General features: G+C 43.1%; 2 protein-coding genes across 2 annotated transcripts in view; both read left to right on the forward strand.

Moving 5' to 3' along the window:
- Positions 1–785: 785 nt before the first annotated feature.
- efna1b (ephrin-A1b) lies at positions 786–11327 on the forward strand. The gene is made up of 4 exons (XM_004541271.4): positions 786–1066; positions 9360–9655; positions 9747–9935; positions 10078–11327. Exons 1-4 carry the CDS (start codon positions 969–971, stop codon positions 10197–10199), a joined length of 705 nt encoding a protein of 234 aa, XP_004541328.2. The 5' UTR covers positions 786–968; the 3' UTR covers positions 10200–11327.
- krtcap2 (keratinocyte associated protein 2) overlaps positions 8554–14186 on the forward strand; it is a 39557-nt gene continuing 33924 nt past the window's right edge. The window contains exon 1 of the mRNA XM_004541265.2: positions 8554–8557. The gene's annotated coding sequence lies outside the window, so the exon portion shown is untranslated. The remainder of the gene's footprint in view (positions 8558–14186) is intronic.

Consider the following 14186-nt stretch of genomic DNA (forward strand, 5'->3'; position numbering starts at 1 on the left):
AAAATGATGTTTAATACACAATATTTAGTTCTTTTGTGTTGAAGCAACCTATGTGCATCTGTATGCTTACAGCTCAGTGAACAAGCTGGTTTACAGTGCATAATAACAAACCAGCAACTACAGACGTCACAAAGAGAAGCAACACTGCCTAAGAGTGACACATAGCAGTGTTACAAAAGAACAACAACTTAAAAAAACAAAACAACAGTTGCTGAAATCTGTATGAATCTCCTTTAAGTCTTGGATTAATTTTTAGTTATAGGAAATAAAAAATTATAGTACTTGTGATCTAGTAGTACTTTAAATGATTATTTCTACAACTACTTGTAAGAAGGAAATTTTGTCTGCTTTTCCCACTAAAGTTTCTGTAGAGCTGGTTACTAGTTATTTCTCCGATTACTGTTTCATATACCGGACAAACGTCTAGTTTAAGCATGATCGCGCGTTAATCCAAATCCATGGTTTTTTTTGAAAACAAAATACTTAAAACAAATTAAAACGAGTGCTAAGATAGTATTGCTTATATGATAAGGTAGAGGTAATTATGATCTGCCAACACTTGAAACACCGTACTGTAGCGTTTTCTACCATATTTTCTTAAACAAAGCAAAAACAATTTTTATATTTACTTTCGTTTCTATAAAGTTATCAGTTTACTACGAGTAGGGCCGGGCTGTTGTTTTCGTGAGCAGCTGGAGAGCGCGTCTCCAGTGGGGCGGGGACTTCACTGGTGACACCACGACGGGGCGGAGCTTCTGCAATACAAAATAGAGTTGCGCTTCTGTGATACAGTCAAGACCTACAACAGCGTGTAGTGAGAAGCGTTACTTTGCACTACTTACTACACACAGCGCGTAAAATCCTCAGTTGGTTTCCATGCGCGCATTAACATCTTCCATAAGTGAAGTCCTTTAAACGTCAGTTACCGCTTTAAAGGTGTTCATTGTTCCTTTCGGAGAAGAGAAGCTATGGATGTGGTGTGTCTGCTGTGTTTGGTGCTGACCATCGGTTCTTGGTTTGCCTCCGCGGAAAGACACAGCGTCTACTGGAACAGCTCGAACGCAAAGTAAGTGCTGATCTGTGCTTTGGTGTAGTGTTATAGGGGATGTTCAGTGCAGCATGGAAAGCCAAGTGAGTGGTGTACTGGGTCAATCATACTGTCTGGTGTTTCCCAGTTTGTCCAGAGGGGAATGACGGTAACATCCTACTTTCTTAAGTTTGACACATGTAAAGTCTTATCCTACATACTCGCATCCGCGGACTTGCCATGCTTTCTTCATATGTCAATTAAAGATCTCTGTGACTTTATAGCCGTGGCTTTAGAGTGCTACAGCACCCAGCAGCAGATGGATGTAAAAGCAGAAGACTGTGAGCAAGTGCCTGGACAGATTCGTCACTATATTTAACCGCAACGCATAGACACAGACATACTCTAATAGTAAAAAATAGACCGACGAGTATGAACTTGGCCAGTGCTGTCTGCAGGGTTTGCACCTGTGTGCACTGTGCGTGTCATGGAAAGATGACTCTATTAAGCAATAAAAACGAGTTAATTCCCTAATATATTTACAAAGATACGGCATCAGGCAATTTAAAGAGGTTTTTCATTGGAGAGGAGAGATGGTGAGTCACACAGAGAGGGGCGCATATTGCTGATTAGTTTGTTTTGAGGTCAGAAATGTAATGGTATCCGACCACTCAGCGGGATCGATCGGGCCTGACATATCGCAGCGCGATTTATTGAGCTTTTAGCGTGGAGCGGGTGATCCCGACGTTTGAAAGACGGTATTATTTTAAAACCGAGCTGAAACAGAAGGACGCTCTGCGAGGTTCTGCTGCCGAGATAGGTCGATTAAAATCCACCACAGAGAAGAAACAAGGGCAAAAGCCATTATGGCTTTTTAGTCAGATTAGCTTACATTTCTAATTGCCCTTTAACATTGTTAATAGACGCGGGGCTAAAAAGAGCCCTGCAGCATGGAAAACAATTGTCCCGATAATTGGATAAGAAGTCTAATGGAAAAGTCCTGTCGTCACGAGGACTGTTAGTGTCATAAGTTAGTCCGTGTGTGAGTCAACAGACCAGGTTTGACCCACCTGAGTTATACACCTGAGTCACTACAAACCAGGGAGGGAGTCATGTTCAGGTGGGACAGGAGGTAAAGGTAACTTCACAGAAGGAAACTTGTAACCAGAGTCTTCCAGTCAGTTCCACATAAAGGACAGAAACTGGATCTCGGAGGCTTACTTCAAATAAGAAAGGCTGGAGGGGGAAAGGAGGCAGAGAGAGAGAGAGAGAGCAAGAGAGATTAGGGTGGTCTAATACAAAGTCAGATCTTATGTCTGCTGTTTTTAATCCAACTCTGCACTATTTTTGCTCCAGAAAGGGAGTTGCATAACTAGAAGAAAAATCACAATATAACACTAATCCCAAATGTGCCACATGGCTAAACATAGACTCTGACAAAGACAGACAAACGGGCAGAGATAAGCTTCATAGAACAGTTAATGGATCAGAGACACTTGTGGATATATTCTGCTTCTACTCTGGCACACTTTCGCTTGCTTATTGTCTGTCTCTAAAACACATTTTCACAGGGAGTGGAACTAAACCCCCATTCCACTTATTTTTATTTTTCTCATATTTTACAGTCTGATTTCTATTAGCCCCTCAGTCCATCATCCCCTCGGCTCTACATCACCATCCCCCAATTCACTCTCACTCCTCCTCCTTCTTCTCTTCGCTCTTCCATCGTCTCGCAGTCCTGTGATTTCCTGCCTGACTAAAAGCCCACCTGCCTACTACTGTCCCCAGTGATCTATCAGTCACCTGTTCAGAGGATTAAGTAGACCCATCAGCGACCTTTGGTGGAAGTGGGCCGTGGATAATTGATGCTAATTGATTCTTAGTAGGATTGTGAGCAGCAGTGATCTGTCTTAGGTGGAGGACAGTGACCAGATGGCAGTAGCCTGCCCACTCATATAGAGATATGAAGAAACCGGTAACACCTTAGGTGTGCGTGTTTGCCTCTTAATACAATCTGTATGTGTACTCATGTGTAAGCGTGACTTAATGATTATTGCTTAATCCTTCACTTCAAGTCTTTTTAGGGACTTGATCCAGTGTTTTTGTTTGTGTATCGTTTTCTTACACGACAGGTGGCGAGGCATGTTTTTCACAGTCTGGTCTGGTCTTGTTTTTACGCTACTTGTCTCTACCTGTGTCAGCTTTATTAGTGTGTGTGTGTGTGTGTGAGAGAGAGAGAGAGAAAGAGGGAGAGATTTAACTTCCTGGCTTTTAACAGGAAGCAATTATGTTTTTGTTGTGAACTGACAGTTCACGGATTGTTTCTGGGTCTTCGGAGTTCACGTGTCTCGGCGTCAGAGCAAAACAGGGAGTGACCGGTTACCGTAAGCAGCCTCACCGAGACGTGATAAATGTGTGACTCGCACTTCCACACACTGGGGGGCATAAGGGGGACGACTTCGCTGTTAATATTAGCCACAGCCAGCATTCCACCCCGCTGTTACTATACTCAACTCTGTCAGCTGTGCATGAGTGTGTGTCTGTGTGTTTCTCTGCCTTGTACCTGTCTGTTCCTCTTCTCCATCTTTCCACTCCTACTCCTCTCTTTTAACAGTTGGGTCTTCTCCCAGACTGGCCGCTAGCCTCAAGCCCTCCTTTTCTCTCTACTTACTGATTCAAGCACATTTGAGATCGCCTCATTTTTAAATCCAAATATGGACGATAGCGACACACTACTCCGCTGCATCCTTTTAATCTTTCATATCTGAGTTGTTTGGCTGCCTTCATCCATCTCCAGTGGCATGGGTTTGTGTCCCATGCCTCTGCTATCTGTGCAAATATCTTTATCAGGAGTTTGGTGTAATGTTATATTCTGTTTATCTCAGCCTGTGTCTGGCTCAGCCTGCCTTCACTGTTATTGATGCAGCCAGGCCTGCCTGTACATGTACACGTTGCCTGCAGTTTTAGGTGAACGGGGTCAATGTACTCCCACCTCCTTTTAAATCCCAACTATTACACACTTCGCCCCCCTCCTCTCATCACCCTTCTCCCTCTCTTTCGCTCTCTGTCGTGTCTGGTTGTTGGGCTGTAATCTCACCAGAATGGGAACACACACATACGCACACACACTAACATCGAGTACAGACAGCTTGTAATCTGACCATCTGACCCAGAACACCCGACACAAAACCATCATCCTGGAATATTCATTCTATGTATATGCCCCTGGGATCCTGTGATGTAACGCTTCTCTGTTTTTCTGTTTTTGTGTGTGTGTGTGTGTGTGTGTGTGTGGATTAGTGGGTAATTGTTAGAATGTATTTAAATTACTTAAAACCTTTATTTGTCACATTGCATCATTCCCACAATAATCTCCCAGATGGGATCCATCAGAACAATCAATTTCCAGCAATATCTCAGTTTAGCTTTACATGATTCTTGCCCCATCGTTATCAGGAGGCTTTGTGCCTATTCCCTGCTGATATAACTGTCCTCTTACCTAATGTGCTTATAAATGTTCTCGCATATCTTCACACATGATAGCACCGAAGCACCTGGGGTGATTTAGTTACCATAGTTTACAACAACAGTATATATTGTTTCTTAGGTTTGTTTTCGGGCTTTTTTTTTTGCATCACGTCTGCAGACTCATCTGTTTTACTCTCTGCTCTTCCTCTCTGCTCCTTATCTGTAGTCCAGATTTCCTTCCCCCCTCCCCTTTCTCTACCAGTCCCCCCTCATCCTCACAGACCTTCCTCTGTTTTTGCCCCAGTAGTTTTCCATCAGAGGAGAACGAAGCACCTATCAGCTCCCGTTCTGCTAACATTAGAGAGGCCTGTTTTCGCCCGGTGTTATCGTCCTAAGCATGGGCAAGCACGCGTATGTGTACACTGCTCATTCATAGAATTTCAGACATACCGTGACCAGTGCTGCCCACTTGAAGCTCACTAGCGCCCCCCCTAAGGCTGACTCACCAGCAGATATACTTCAGCTCATGTTCTTGCAGATGGTTTATTTTGCATCAGTTAAAACTTATTTCATTTTTTTTAATTAAAAAAAGTTAAATATTTGATGTAAATTCTTAGAAGTTAGTGAACTTGTGCCCTCTCTCCCTCAGCTAAACGGGCCAACAGATTAACTCTACATGACCTCCAGCATATTAAACCAAGCATGATACCATTTGGCCTCTTTCTATTCATCACAGACAGAATAGGAGGCTACCAAAAAGGAGGGGACTGGTGAAAAGAGAAAAAGGAGGCGGGAAAGAGGCCTGGGCGCAGGGTGAGAGAAGGGTGAAAGGGATTTGTGTTGAGAAATTAGCCTGGATGAAGAGCTCTGGTATATTATGTCAGCATTAAGAGACAGGACAAATAGAAGATGGAGGGTGGGGGTGGGGGCTAAATTTGCAAGAATAAAAGAGAGGCAGACGGAGGGAGGAGAGGCCGGACAGTGATGGATGAAGGGAGGGAAGAAGTTTAGAAGTGAATAAGTGAGAAAGGCCATTGTTGACAGTTTTAAAGGCTCTCATCCTGCAAAAGGATTGCTTCATATATGAACACACATTTCTTGAAACTGCTTAAAATGTAATCATTTTATCGACATCAGGTTGTATTTGCACATAGTGGGGAAAGAAATCCCCCGTGGTTTTTGTTTTTATTGTAATACAATGAGATATAGAAAGAAGGGAGTAGATTACACAGGAAGCTGCAGTAATATAGGAAGACTTTTCATTTTATATTAGATTGGCTCTAATGGAGCTGCCCACTAGTGAGCAGCTAAACCCATTAGAACCACTGACAGCTCCTCACGCCCGTGTGAAAGGAGGTGTGAATCTGTCATACCACAGCAAATTAATCGGGTATTAAGTGTACACCTCAAAGTAAAAGTGTGTAAGAGTGGGGCTGGAAATTTGATGAGCGCGCCTTGTGAGAACACTGTAAACTATCCGAACTGCAGCCCCCACCCCCCCTCGCCCCCTCTGCTGTGACATTCCTGTGTGTGTGCGTGTACACTTACTACTGATTACCTGAGGAGCAAATGGAAGAAGAGGGGGGAGTGGTGCGTGTGTTTGATGTTTCAGACGTGCAGACTCTCTTCGTGACTCTGTTTTTGTGTGTGTGAAACATATATCTTCGGTGCTGACTCGGATGCTAGTGCGGGTGAGAAGTGGCGACCCTGAACTGTAACCTTTTGACCTGGCTGCCAGTTTGCGACTTTCCCCAGACAGACAGTGAAAGACAGACTCCTTGTGTCAGTAGTTTGAGCGAGCCCAGAGCGAGCTCAGGGGGACAAATGGTGGGAAGGGCTGTAGAAGGGAGACAGGAAGGGGGGGGGGGGGGAGCCAACAGCAGAGCAAAGACAATTGCAAAACTTCAAAGCTTTAGTGACTAGAAGTGTTGCAAAAGTCACCTGCAGTAAGGAGCAGTAATAACTATTCTGTTTTGTACCTTCACGACACATGCACCGCAATCAGAGTAACTTTGTATTGAGGAATGACCTGCAGAAAAGGAAGACTAGAGCCACCTTCAACCTTTGCTGTTTACCCATACCTCAGTCTCATGCAGGAAAACGCACACACACACAAACACACACACGCACAAGAGGCTCCAACAGACCTTGATAAACAGATGTGCTCATAAGCCCGGGGCATGAGACGCCCTGGATAAGGGGTCTTCAGAGAATCCCTCTCCCTTGAAAACACAGACACACAAAGCAATAGGCGGGAAGAAGAAGATGCAATGTGGAAAGTAGGTTTGCGACAGCTCACACACCTGGCTCTCCGTCTCATAGAGGACATAGTTATCACATTAACGCGACTCTCACTCTCCCGAGAACTGCCGGTCAGAGGCTAGTGTAGACGCGGGGAGATGCTAGAGTGCAGAGCTTTGATGAATGAAGACGTAAAGAGGGTGGTGGAGTTGAAGACGGAGCGAATTCAGTGGGCACGAATAGGTGGAGATTTAAAGAAAAAAAAAAGAAGCATTAATTGAAATTAAAATAATACAGAAGTGTGAGAAGGTTTTATTAAACCACCAAAATCAGCCACTGGGACACACATTAGACACGTAAACAGCAGCCAGGGTAGTGAAAGCTCCATAGGGGTTAAGGTAGAAGGGGTTGAAGGGGCCGTGTAGCCTTCAGGCATTCTGTCTTTGGGGAGGGAAAGGGTATAATTACATCCCATTCATTCCTCCTCCCCTCCTTTTCAGGAGAACACATTGGCCCCAGACCCCTAACAGCTTTTAATTAGCCAGACCAATGGTGGCGAGGAGGAGGGGAAGTGAGGAGGTGAAGAGAAGAATAAAAGGAGAGTTTTCTTAAAAGCATGAGCCGTGAATGAAATTAGCAACAAAATCTATCTGTTTTGTTGGCTTTTGACAAGCCCGTTTTCACATGGAGGTCGGCCAGACCGCTAACAAGGACACACTGTGGGGAAAAAGGTGTATCCTATACAATTTAAAACTACTCGTTACTTCAGAGGAAACCACTAGAGACCTCCAAATGTCTTGTTTTACCCAACCCTGTTATTACTGGTTTGACTGAAGAAAACAGTAGAGAGGAGCAACATGAGAGGCACGGCTTATTTGGCTAATTAGGCTGCTACAGATGTCTTTTCATTTCAGTAAAGCACTTGCCCTTGTAGACCCAAGACACACACACAGTCGCAGATAAACACACAAACAAAGGCGTACACACCTGCACAGAAGTGTACACACTTACAAAGGGCCTTTTCAGAGAGAAAGCTCAGGGTAGTGATCAGCTTATTAGCCCTGGAAAACAAGTATAGAGCTGTGCTCAGCTAACAAAGCGTGTTTTGACAGGTAGGTCAGCACTAACCCATACACACACGCACACAATGCACACAAACAGTTACACACACACAGAGGCAGGAAGAAGGGGTTAGAGGCCCTCATTTTGGAGCCAGGGTGTCTGTGACTTGGTCAGGGGTGTCCTGACGGGAGCCACAACAACGGGAGGGGAAGAAGGGGGAGGGTCTCAGAGGCACCGCGTCTCGCTTTGATGACAGGACACGCACATAAACAGGGGTTGTTTTCTTGCCACTCTCACTCCGCGCAACATGTGAGACGCAAGCGTCCACAAGCAGTTGCTCATAAGCACAGATTGAATTTGCGGATTAGAGCTTTTATCCCTGAGGATGTCATGGAAGTAATGTGCAAATATCAGTCTTTCTTCACCTCCTGGTTGATGGCGAGATTTGTGCACAGGCCAGCTGCACTTCGCACGCATGATGAAACTGAAAGGTTGGAGTTCATTAAAATCTCTTTCCCCTTTGCGCCGATAAATCTGGTCCTAATGGATTAGTAGCTTATTTTTTAACAAATAGTAAGAGTTTTACTACAGTGAAGCTTTTTTTTTTTTTTTCCCTATATCCTCGCTGAACATCGTCACCACTTAATGTGCAGTGAGACTTTACAGGAAATATACTTATTTTTCTACCGCCTCTCCATACTTCATTAGGACTCCCGGGGCGAAACAAGCATAGGAAGTGAGCACAAAAAGGAGCCGGGGAGGCTTAAAAGAAGCCACAAAACTAAATGAAGGGTAAAGATGAAAAGGGAAAGAAAAATAGTGAGATAGTCTGGCTCCCCACCTAGTCTCTCTGTGTCTTTGAGGAAATCAGAGAAAAAGAAGATAGAGATAGAGGCGGCAAATTAGCCAGAAAAGTCACGGCAGGAGCTCCGCCACAGATGGACAAACATTCAGGTGAAGAAATTAATGAGACAGAAACCAGAGAAGAGCTTAAAAACGCTTGACAGAAAGACTCAGTGAGCTGTACCGAGAGGAAAGTGGACCGAAAGAGAAAGTGGGAAGAAAAAACTCCCCAAAAGATTGTTGGAGCTGAGCTGTCATGTGTAATTTAGTTTCAAGCAAGTGCATCTCACCCAAAGGGAAGAGAGAGAAAGAGAAGGTGTGCGAGTGTGTGGGATGGTGGGATGGGCTGTGTACGATTCTGGGTGTGTTTTCTCGCCCCAAAACAAATTGAACAAGTCCAGCCTGATCAGCCTCTTTCTAATTCTGTTGCTCAGACAGGTTTGCACAAGCACACAGAAAAACACATCCTCACACGGCATCACCCAGCTTTACCTGTCTGTTTATTTGTGTTATTCATGTCTCTAAGACTCTTTTCAGTTGCCGCACGTGTCTGTGTTTAACTAGTCCTCATCAATATCCAGAACACATCCAGCGTATTATCTGCTCTGCTGGGTGTGTGTCGAAAACAACAGATGAGATCCGCCTCTGTTACTCATTTTGGAAAACTGGGTGAGGACATTTGTCAGTAACCTCGTGTCTCTTTCTGTCTCCCCTGTAGCTTTCAGTGGAATGAGTATACGGTGGAAGTGCGCATCAATGACTATCTGGACATCATCTGCCCTCACTACACCCACGACGAGGTGCCGTCGCATGCAGCTGAGCGTTACGTGCTGTACATGGTGGAGAGAGAGGACTACGAGGTGTGCAAGCCTCACTCCTTCGATCAGCTCCGCTGGGAGTGCTCGCGGCCCTTCGCTCCTCATGCTCCCGAAAAATTCTCGGAGAAGTTTCAACGCTTCACCCCCTTCACCCTGGGAAAGGAGTTCCGTCAGGGAGAGAGCTATTATTATATCTGTAAGTATCTTTAATGATATTTCTGCTCAGTCTTCTGTGGTTAGAGGAAGGTTCCTTGTGTTAAACTTTTCCCTCTGTCTCACTTTGTCAGCAAAGCCAATGCATCACCATGGGAAAGACTGTCTGCGGCTGAGAGTGGATGTAGTTGGACATAAAGGCTCTGGAAAGAATCACTATGACAAATCCAAAGCACGTGAAACAGAAAAAATCTTGGAAGGAGAAAAAGTGAATTTCCCTGCTACAGGAGGAGTTCACAACCCCTCTAACCATCTCCCAGCAGGTGAGCATTCTTTAAAAAATAGATTCCAGACATAGAAAATAATCACAGCGGTGCTGTGACTAAGACCAGCTCAGCTGGGTGTGTTTACCATCCCTGAGTGATGAAATCCTGTCCTAACGGTCCTTCCCATCTCTTCTCTCAGATGACCCTGCTGCGATGGAGCCAAATGTCCAGAGGAGTGTCGGCAACTCTGCAGCACAGCTGATCTCTCGTTCACTTCTTTTTGCCCTGATCCCAGTCTTATTAGCCCTGATGCTACACTAAAGGCAGTGAAAGCTCCACAACAGAGACATTACTAACCCGATGCTGGTCACCGGGACGTGAACGATCAGAGATTCTTTTTATACAGACTTTTTTTATACGAGCATGGACAGTGTGTGTTGTTCAGCGTGCGCTTGATGTGGTTTTTGTGTGTGTGAATGTGGAGCGTGGATCGCTCCAAAATAAAAAAGAGGACCTCAGAGACTTTTTTTTTTTTTACTTTATTTTGAGGATTGAAATTCTCACTTATGACCATTTAAGCTGAACATTTTTGTTTTTTCATTATGAACGAAGTCGCAAACAGAACGATCCAAATGCTTTGTTATAAATCGACGGCAGCAAGATTACATTATCCTCACTGTCACGTGTCAACACATTTTCATAGCACTGGTACAGCTGTGCGTTTCATTAGTGAACTCTCTTTTTCTTCCTCTACATGTAGAGAAACTATTGATATTGTGTATTGTTGTCGGCAGCTGCCACAATATGTAGGATAATGTAGGATATTTGCCATGTTGTGTTGCACTCAACTCCTCGTTATAATGCTCCACATTTCTAAAGTTATCTGACATGTTATCAGTGGTAACGCAACCTGAGAAAACAGATGCTCTAACGGTGCAGCAGTGGTTCTCGCCCCGATTTCTGGCTTTTAGTGATGTCTATTGGTGCTCATGCTGATGAAATCTTTTCATGTAACCACGATTAAAAATGTATTCCAAGAACCTAAAGATATGCATATACTAAAAAAAAAAGATGCAGTGATATTTATGTTTTTGTTAAGTCCTCATCTGTCAATTACACGGTTTCATGCGATGTTGTGAGCCAATGTTGAGAGCCACTGAACAAAACAAAGACAAACTCAGCATCTTCAGCACTTATTCACTCATTTCTATTGTTTCGACTGTATCATGGTACACTGGCTGATGTTTGCAGATGTTGCCCCACTCGCACTTCCTGAAACCTCAAACTGAAGGTATCTCCCAGAATACATTTTTTTTGTCTTTTTTTTTTTTTGCTTGTGTCATTTTGTAAATGTTTATATGTACATTTGTACATACAGAAAACTATATGAAACTGTTTTAAGATGTGAAAAATCTTTAGTGAAATAAAAATGTGATGTAATCCAAAAAGAAGAAAAAGATCTGTTTTTTATCATAACTTATTTTGGATCTTGATAACCCGCTGAGATCATCGAGATTTGGATGGATGACACAATATTTTGGCAGAGCCATCTATCCTCTGTCCGTCTCCACATTTCCACCCCCATGTCTTTCCCAGCCTCTCGTCTCTGCCCTCTCCTGCTTTCATCTCCTCTGATACAACATACCCGGGCTTAGATTTCAGACTCAAAACCAAACATGGACTAAGAGGGGGACAAAAAAAACACCCAAGAACCCAGAGAGAGGGAGGCCCACAAGCGAACTGACAGCTGGGTGTGAAAGTGTCACTCTCACCTCCTTGCTCATACTCTTTCACTCTTTTTTTGCCCTGTTTTTGCCCTTTCTTTTTCTTCTCTGAACATCGCCTTTTGAGGAAAAGCTGAACATCCGTCCACACAGCTGTATGTTGGAATGAGGAGAAAACAAACCTCAGAGCTGACTGAAAACTGTCAAAACTCACCGTTCCTTGTAAAACCGCACAACATACACACTCAAAATCAGAACATTAGAACTGAGCTGTTTGCTTTTCCGTGATAACGTCATAGCTTAAATTCAATGCAGATGATCACAGAGTCTCAGGTATCTTGTGCAATGCTGCACCCACAAATGTGTACAGTAGGATAAAGCAGGACATCATTCAACTGTGCCTGATGGGATGGATTAAATATGGTAGTCTCCACCGCTTTGATGTCTCGGTTCAACATTATGTCAGGCATTATGTGAAAAAGTAAATGTATGCTTTATAATACAAAAAATGTTCCTTTAGCTGTGCAAATACCATAAACCAAAAGTGAGCTTTCAGATTAGTTCGAGGACAAGCTTTTACAAACATGGCATAAAACTGTAGAAACATCATTTTAAGGTTTTATTCCAGTGCAGTAAATCTGAGTATCGCAGTAAAGTCAATGAAAATTCTACTAAAATACAATACTTGAAGTTTAAAATTGTGATTTACTACATATGACAAGAAGTTTTTGAAATATAAATCATTTGGGCACTTAATTACATTTACATGTACAACTACTCATTAACACATTTAGGCAAGGTGACATGCTAAAGTTCAAACTGAGCATCAGGTCTGAGTATTTCACAAACTGCTGATCTACTGGGATTTTCCCACATAAGGTTCACAGACAAAGGTCCAAAAATTAAAAAAAAAAAAAAAACCCATTGAACAGCAGCACAAGAGGTCAGAGAAGAATGGACAGACAGGAAGGCAACAGTAACACAAATAATCACTTGTTACACCCAATATGCAGAAGAGCATCTCTAATTGCACAACACATCAAGTCTTGAAGCAGATGGGCTACAGCAGCAGAAGACCGCACAGGGTGCCACTCCTGTCAGCTAAGAACAGGAAACTGAGGCTAAACTTTGCACATTCTCACCAGAATAGGATGACAAAAGACTGGAAAAATATTGCCGGGGCCGATGTGTCTCAATTTCTGCTACAACATTTGGGTAGTAGAGTCAGAATGTGGCATAAACAAGACGAAAGCATGGATTAATCCCACCTCGTATCACTGATTCAGGGTGCTGGTGGAGGTGTAATGATGTGAGGGGTATTTCTTGGCATATTTTGGGCTCCCTAGAGCTTTCCAGAGTATCACTGCTGATCACATCCATTCCTTTGGGACCACAGTGTGCCCATCTTCTGATGGCTGCTTCCAGCAGAACAATGCACCATGTTAGAAAGCTGAAATGATCTAACACTGGTTTCTTGACCATGACAGTGAGCTCACTGCATTCAAATGGCCTCCACAGTTAAGCCAATAAACGACCTCTGGGATGTGGTGGAACAGGGCATTCACATCATGGATGTGTTGCCAACAAATATGGAGCATTGTGGGATGCTATCATGCCAAAGTGGAGCAAATTTCCAGGATCTTGTTGAATCTATGCCATGAAGAATTTTGCAGCTCTGAATAGAAAAGAGGCAATTTTTTACCAAAGTGACCAGTGAGTGTATTTTACCATCTTTCTTGTCCAAAACTTTAGCTCTTATTTTATGCTTTATCTAATACAAAAGGTCATTAACTTTCACTTAATAAAGGCAGACACGTAAACAGCTTCACTGGCACAACACTCGAAGGAGTCTGAACAGCTCCGATAAAAAACACTGTCACAAAAAGAAAAGGGATTGCAATTTAATAACAAAAAGATCAACCATAAATCAGAAAAAGAAAATTCTTCTAAATCAATATAGCAATGACCTTCAAGTGAAGAAAAATGTGTGAAAAGACTAAATGTCAAACAGATGCAAAGCTAAAACTAAAAGCTAAAGACTAAAGAAGAAGGGTGAAAATTATACACCAGAGACTGCTGAGAAAGGTCAAGTTTTGAAATGTCTAGAGTGACAAAGCAGCTCGGCTCTGACAGCTGTACACAGGAGGGAGCAGTCAGGTGACGATGGGGGAGTGGGCGAGGCGGGGTGGTTGGGCAAGAAGGGTCAAAGAAAAGTTAATGAGCAAACTTTAGATGATTCGTATTAAATTTACCCCGAGAGACGAACAATAAGTGAAAGTTTTAATGCACAACTTTTAAATATGAATCTTAATTCTTGGATGTAATACCCATGAAATGACACCCAGCACGCTGACTAGTTGAAAAATGATGCATATGAGATAAAATTAATCAAATAACACTGGTGCACCCCAGTGGAGTGCATAATTAATTTTTCAGTTTAAACAGTGAAATCATCTCATTTTGAAAGTATAAAATCCAGCATATTTGCCTGGATCCACACACTGACTGTTCTGTGTGATATCAAGCTACAAGCATGTGATATGGGATTGGAACAATGATGTAATGATGAGACGCTTTTTTTCTC

The sequence above is a fragment of the Maylandia zebra genome, linkage group LG11 (genome assembly GCF_041146795.1).
Source record: "Maylandia zebra isolate NMK-2024a linkage group LG11, Mzebra_GT3a, whole genome shotgun sequence".
Taxonomy (NCBI): Eukaryota; Metazoa; Chordata; class Actinopteri; order Cichliformes; family Cichlidae; genus Maylandia; species Maylandia zebra.

Excerpts from the sequence above, each read along its gene's own strand:
- efna1b (XM_004541271.4), top strand. The coding sequence starts at position 969 with ATGGATGTGGTGTGTCTGCTGTGTTTGGTGCTGACCATCGGTTCTTGG. Across the intron at positions 1,067-9,359 it reads TGGAACAGCTCGAACGCAAA|CTTTCAGTGGAATGAGTATA; the intron begins GTAAGTGCTGAT and ends TCTCCCCTGTAG. Across the intron at positions 9,936-10,077 it reads CTCTAACCATCTCCCAGCAG|ATGACCCTGCTGCGATGGAG; the intron begins GTGAGCATTCTT and ends CTCTTCTCTCAG.